This window comes from Penaeus japonicus, unplaced genomic scaffold (assembly GCF_977035675.1).
Source record: "Penaeus japonicus unplaced genomic scaffold, GWHDUDI00000001_assembly GWHDUDI00000036, whole genome shotgun sequence".
Classification (NCBI taxonomy): Eukaryota; Metazoa; Arthropoda; class Malacostraca; order Decapoda; family Penaeidae; genus Penaeus; species Penaeus japonicus.
In genome coordinates this window covers 14,443,059-14,450,038 of record NW_028234438.1, presented here as the reverse complement: position 1 = coordinate 14,450,038, position 6,980 = coordinate 14,443,059, and the positions used below count along the sequence as shown (strand labels likewise).

At 38.2% G+C, this 6,980-nt stretch overlaps 1 protein-coding gene across 1 annotated transcript in view; it reads right to left on the bottom strand.

The window, feature by feature from the left end:
- LOC122243738 (sialin) overlaps nucleotides 1–5,992 on the bottom strand; it is a 9,047-nt gene extending 3,055 nt beyond the window's left edge. The window contains exons 1-7 of the mRNA XM_086531881.1: nucleotides 5,961–5,992; nucleotides 5,338–5,555; nucleotides 4,486–4,719; nucleotides 2,647–2,734; nucleotides 2,275–2,498; nucleotides 1,794–1,943; nucleotides 1,560–1,692 (exon numbers count right to left, since the gene is read on the bottom strand). Coding sequence (XP_086388007.1) covers nucleotides 1,560–1,692; nucleotides 1,794–1,943; nucleotides 2,275–2,498; nucleotides 2,647–2,734; nucleotides 4,486–4,719; nucleotides 5,338–5,478 — 970 coding nt within the window. The 5' untranslated portion in view covers nucleotides 5,479–5,555; nucleotides 5,961–5,992. The remainder of the gene's footprint in view (nucleotides 1–1,559; nucleotides 1,693–1,793; nucleotides 1,944–2,274; nucleotides 2,499–2,646; nucleotides 2,735–4,485; nucleotides 4,720–5,337; nucleotides 5,556–5,960) is intronic.
- Between the last annotated feature and the right edge of the window lie 988 nt (nucleotides 5,993–6,980).

The following is a 6,980-nucleotide window of genomic DNA, read 5'->3' as shown; positions in this document are numbered from 1 at the left end:
CCTTAGCGGGTCTCGCCCGCTACGCACGCGGAGTCACACCTGTTTCCCACCCGCCCCCCAAAAATAATATAATAATAACTAATTAATAAATAAATAAATAAATCTCTCTCGTTCACTTTCCTATACAGGTCTAAGACCGCACCTCTTTGACACACAACTCACCTAAACCTCGACATCACCCACTCGACATGTCCGTCAAAGCCTCTCGACATCAGTCATCCACTTTACAGTCTAGTTATCCTGAGGTCTGGAAGTCTCCGAGTCGTGGAGTCGAGATCAGGATAGACTGAGTTCAGGTGACGAAATAGACCCCGAAGAGACATAGAAGTGCACGGTCCCCTCCAACCTCACCAATTTATTCTCGAAAAGGAAATCAGGCGAGGGATATCGAGAGAGTGATCGGAAATGAAGGGATAATAATAACGATTTCAATGATATTCTAGGTTATAATGATGATAGGGGCGATAGAATGATGATTGAACGATGTTGATGATGAGGAGGAGAGACAGGATAAGTGAATTAGACTAAATAAAAAAAAAAAAAAAACGAAAAAAAACATAACAACATAACATGGACTAACAGATTAATCCAACAACCAAAATTTCAACCCATGATCCCAACCACTGGCAAGCCCCCCCTAGATTAGTATGTCGGTGAATATCCCCTCCTCTACCCCTCCCACATCTCGTCGCACGGCCAGACCATCCCGGGACTAGTCAAAAACCCTACCCCCCGCTACCCCCCCTCCCTCGCCCCCCCCCCACACGGCACACACACACACACAAGACCCACGTACATTGCCGTCGGTATCTTCTAGCCCCGTTAGAGAGCTGAGCGTGGCGCCGCGAAATCCCGGGATGCGTGGCCACAGTGGTGTTGGTGGAGATACCCATCAAGGTGTCCGGCCGAGATTAGGGGAGCCAGGTCCATTAGGGGTGGGAGCGCGCAGCATGTAGCCCGAGTAGATAACGGCGCCGTTGTAGACCCCCACGGATCAATGCACAGAGGCACCAAGGAGGGAAGAAGAGAGCTGGGAGGGAAGGGGGCGGAGCGGGCCAGCACGGCGTCGCAGTTCACGAAGCACATGGCTATCAGTCCCAGAGTCGGGGCGTAGACACCTGGCGGAGTTAATGAAGTGGTAGTGTCTGTTGTTATTATGTATATATGTATATGTATTCATATATGTATATGTATATATATATATATATATATATATTGTAAGAAAATGCAAAATATGTTTATACTTTTATATATAGTAGCGTATCTCGATTCGAAAAACTTATCAGATACCAGGCAAATTTCACTAAAAAGAGAAAAGTTACTCTACGTACATAACAAGAAAAAGGAAGACGAAATAAAACATGTCAACACCGAAGTAGATTTGGGCAACAGCTACTTACCTCGGGTAATGAATATATCTAATTTTATCCTTTTTTTTTCCTTTTTTGACAAATTTGAACATACATTTCAATATCTCAACATCTCTTAAAAATCTAAATTGTCAGAAATATCATAGCGAAGTCCCCCCTCAAAGGTCACAGGTACTCCGTGATACTAACCTATAGTCATGGCCAGTCGTCTGACGTTGAGAGTCGTCAGTTTGCCAGCGGAGAGGAGTTTGTCCATGAGGGAGCTAAACAGGAGGCTGAAGATCCACATAACTAAATAGGGAAGTGAAGATATCACCCCGTTCTGCAATATAGATATGTTAAATAGCTTGAGCTAATGACTACTGCTATTAACCACGTATATTTAGCTGTACCCACATATACCCAGTAAAACAAAACACTCACGCTTTTCATGTCGAAATGTTGAATATTCTTCAGATATGTTGGCAACTCAGTCAAGAGAGTATAGAAGCCCCAATTTTGGCCGAAGTGTATAATCATGATGCCCCAAACCGGAGCTGACGTCAGTATAGCTTTCCAGGGGATGGGCGTGGCCTGGGAAAGGAAGATGGACATTTCGAATGAGCATTTGTACTTACGTCTTTCTGGTTAGATCCTATTACGTCTTTCGGGTTAGATCCTATTACGTCTTTCGGGTTAGATCCTATTAGATCGGCTGGTTAGATTCACTGAGGGTCATGATCCCTTTCGTTTATTTTCTGACTGTTTATAATTCTTCATGTTTTCGTTACGTTATTGCATCATCATTATATGATCAGTTATCATCCTATAATAAAACTCTTCTTAATCAAGCACATCCAAAGAAAACGTTCCACAACATTTCTCTCCAGGAGTAACTCCTCTAAATCCAAAGCGGTCTTCCTACCTTCTTCCCTTTTACGCAACAGTGTTTCATGATGTAGTTTTTCTCGGCTGAAGAGATCCTCGGGTGCTTAGATGGGTGATCACTTATAAGCAGAAACCAGGCCACGCCCCAGAGGGCTCCAAGCACTCCAAACACGTAAAATACGGACGGCCATCCTCCCAGGAAGCCGCTGTCGCACAACCACCCGCTCACTGGCATCGTTACCACGGTGCCAAACTGTGCACCTGATGAAAATTGTGTTGATAATTAGTATTTTGTGTGTGTGTGTTTGTGTGTGTATGCGTGTGTGTGTGTGTGTGTGTGTGTGTGTGTGTGTCTGTGTGTGTGCGTGTGTGCAGTTCTAAAACAAATCACACTACATGTATCACTTGCCTGAAAAAACAAGTGTCGTGAACTTGGCTCTCTCGAGAGGGGGGATCCAGAAGGGAAGGAGGGAGTTCATCGCCGGGAAAGTCACGCCCTGAGAGAGATGGGTAGAGAGATAAACAGATGTAGATTTAGATGTTTTTCATAGTTTCTTTTTTGTTCTTTTTAATATATATATATATATATATATATATATATATATATATATATATATATATATATATATATATGGCAGATAAACCCACTGTACACAAACTAGATTTATTGAAAATGAGACGACAGTTTCAAGATCCATCTGGATCCCATCTTCAGGTCTGAAGAGGAGGAGAGCAAGAGGGTATATAAAAGGATAAAGGGGGGAGTAACACGGTACAAGAAAGTCAAGCGAGGACAGGAGAACGGAAACGGAGGCAGGGGCGGACCAGCGAACGGAACCGGGACAGGTCATATCAGGTCATTGGGTCCGGCGGTCTGTGTGAAGGGTGTCCGGCGTAAGGTAACGATCGGAGAATGTGCCTCTGTTTCCGTTCTCCTGTCATTGCTTGACTTTCTTGTACCGTGTTACTCCCCCCTTTACATTTTTCTATATCCTCTTGTTCTTCTCCTCAGATCTGAAGATGGGATATAGATGGATATTGAAACTGTTGTCTCATTTTCAATAAATCTATTTTGTGTATAGTGGGTTTATCTGCCATTCATCAACACGGAAGAGTGTTTTGCAAGTTATATATACATATGTATATATATATATATATATATATATATATATATATATATATATATATATACATATATATACATACATATGTATATATATATACATATGCATGTGTGTGTGTGTGCGTAATAGAGAGAGACAGACAGATACAGATATGAATTTAGATGCTTTCCTTTTTTTTCATTCATTGTTTTCTTATTTATATTTGCGAGCGAAAAGGAATAAGAAATCAAGACAAAATCAACACAAAGGAGATGACTAGAATAATAATGATAATAATAATAATAATAGTAATAATAATAATAAGAAGAAGAAGAAGAAGAAGAACAATAACAACAACAATAACAATAATAATAATAATAATAATAAACATGGGAATAGCAAATAATCAATAAAAACCAAAACGCTGAAAATAAAAGGGGTGAGGGGAACATAATAGTATATTTCCAACCGTACCCCCCCCCCCTTTCTCCTCTCCCGCTCCCCCCAGAATCAGAGAGAGAGACAGAAATAGAGAAGAAAGTAGAGACAGATGATGAAACGTAGAAAAAGACTCAAAAACAATAAAATAGCTTTCTCCTCCACCCCCTCCCCCCCCAACAAGAGGCCCAAATAATAACAGAATGAGCAAAAAAAAAAAAGTTCCCGATATTGAAAATGATACCAAAAAATAAAACACAATAACAATGAAAGCAAAGCAAAAAGGAAAGAAAAAACAAAAAAGAAATAAATCCTCAACTCATTATTTTCAACTTCCCTTAAGAATCCTCACAAAATTAGACACGTAGATACGTTGGAAAAGAAAGAAATTACCTCCCCCAAAAAATGTGATAAGAGACAGAAACTATGACACAAAAGCACAACTTAAAAACTCATCTAGAACAAAGGAGGAAGAAACGCCCAAAATTCAAATATCAACTCGAAAACCAAAAAAAAGAAAAAAAAATAGATCCAAACTCAAAGTTCAAGTCAAAACCAAAGAAAGAAAAACGTCCAAAAACTCAAATCTCAATCCAAAAACAAAGAAACAAAGAAAGCCCAAAATAATAATAATAATAATAAAAAATAAATAAATAAAATAAATAAAAACCGGACCAAATCTCCATCTTGAACTCGAGCACACGCACCTCCGCCATGCCCTCCAGAACTCTCACAGCGATGAAGAGCCCGGTGGAGATCCTAGCACAGAAGGGCGACACGATCGTCAGGATCGCTGTGATCACGACCCCGAGACCAAAAACCAGCTTGCCGCCCAGGTACTCGGCCGCCCTCCCGCCCAGGATGTTCGTCAGGAGGTACCCGTAGAAGAAGCAGCCGAGGATTAAGCCTTGGGTTGTTCCGCTCCATTCGAATTCTCCGTCCTGCAGGAGGAGGGATAAATCTCGGTTTTCTTTCTCTTTGTATGTGTGTGTTTGGGGTGTTATGTTTTTATTTTTTTTTTCATTCTTTTTTATTTATTTGTTGATCTATCTATTTATTTTTGTATTCATTTTAGCTTTATATATAAATAGTGATTTATTTGTTCATTCGTTTATTCATTTATCTATTCTTTCATCTATCTATCTATTCGTTCATACATTTGTATATTCATTCATTCATCCTTTCATTTATTCATTGGCTTATTCATTCATATTTTCATTATCTTATTCTTTTATCTATTCATTATATTTTTATTCATTTGTTCATTTATTCATAATCTTATTTATTCATCTATTCATTATACTTTTATTCATTTATTCATTTATTCATTATCTTATCCATACATATATTCACTCATTATCTTATCCATACATATATTCACTCATTATCTTTATTCACTTATCTATTTATTCTTTTACATATCCCAACATTCGATCCTGGTTCATCCTTCCCCCCCCCCCCCCCCCCCCCCCCCCCAAAAGCCCCCCCTTAATACCCCCGTCTCCCATTCTCTTTCATCATCATTGTTGTTATTACATGAAACCTCATCAAAGCCTCACCTCATTCGCATCGGTCGCCGGATCGTAATCGTCAGGCAACGGACACACAACCTCACTGTTGTTAGTCCCTGTTGAGCCGTTGCCACCCTCAACCTCCGTTTTCACCATGGCAACGATGGCAACAGAGAGGTTCACTCGCATGGCGTAGACTGACGTGAAACCTATGAACCCCAGGAAACATAGTGTGTGTCTAGCTCCCCACCACTCCTTGGGCGCGTCTGGAAAGTACGGGAGGGGTGGAAGTGGTAAGAGATAGTGTACCTTGGGTTGCGTGTGCGTAGAGTTTTTTGTTGTTGTCTTTCTTTTTCTTTTATCTTCTTTCCCTTTTTGTTGGTAGATATTCCCTGTGATTGAATTTGTTGATTTGTGTGTATTTGTGTTTTTATATGTTTATGATTAGAAGAATCATATCAATCTAATATTATTAATGATTAAGTATTTTTTCTTTTCATTACGAAAGTGTTCTGTTTTACTATGGAACAAAACATCCTGTGCAAACAACCATCCTAAAACAATAAAATTAACTTTTCCTATAAACCTACCAAACCATAATCTATAAAAAAAAATAATAATAATAATAGGAATTAAAGAAATCGATAATAATGAAAATAAATAAATCTTACCTCCACTGTCTACATCATCAATAAGAGCGAGACTCGAATGAAAGAAGAAAATAAGAGAGAAGAAAGAAAAGAAGAAAGAGACAGAGGAAATAAGAAAAGAAGAAAAAGAAGTGCAAGAAGAAAGAAAAAGAAAATAGAAAGAAAAGAAAAGAAGAACACCAGGGCAAGGATACAGGATCAAGGAGTTCCTGTGGTTTCTTGGCATCCTCTTGTGTGTATCCTTTACTCCCGCCCTGAGAATCCTGATCCGGCTCGAGGGTGGAAAGCACAGTGCCCAGGGAGAGCGACATGGCGACGGTGCGAGAGAGGGGGAGTCTCTTGTGTGCCGTTCTGCTCTGGGGAGAGTGGGAATATTTTACAGGATATAGGATCAATGTGTGTGTGTGTGTGTATTTGGTGTTGTTTGGTTGTGTTTTAATATATTATTATATATAGATATTTATATAGTATATATAGTTATATATATAATATATTATATATATAAATATATATGTGTACTAGATATATATATAAATATAAAAAAAAATAATATAATATAAAATATTATATGTGTGTGGTGTGTGTTGTGTTGTGTGTGTGTTGTGTGCTTGTGCTTGTGTTTGTGAGTTTGAGCGTGTGGTGTGTGTGTGTAGTGTGTATATATATATATTTTATATATATATATATATATATATATATAGAAATATATATATACATACACACACACACACACCACACACACACACACACACACACACATATATATATATATCAATAGATATATATATATATATATATATATATAGTATATATATATAATATATATTTATGAGTGTGTGTGTGTGTGTTTGTGTGTGTGTGGTGTGTGTATGTAGGTGTGGGTGTGGGTAGTGTCTCTGTGTGTATAGATATATATATATATATATATATATATATATATATATATATTATATATATATATAATAAGTATATATGATAGATAATAATAGATAGATAGATTGATAATAGATAGATTGATAGATAGGAAGAATATATGTTGTA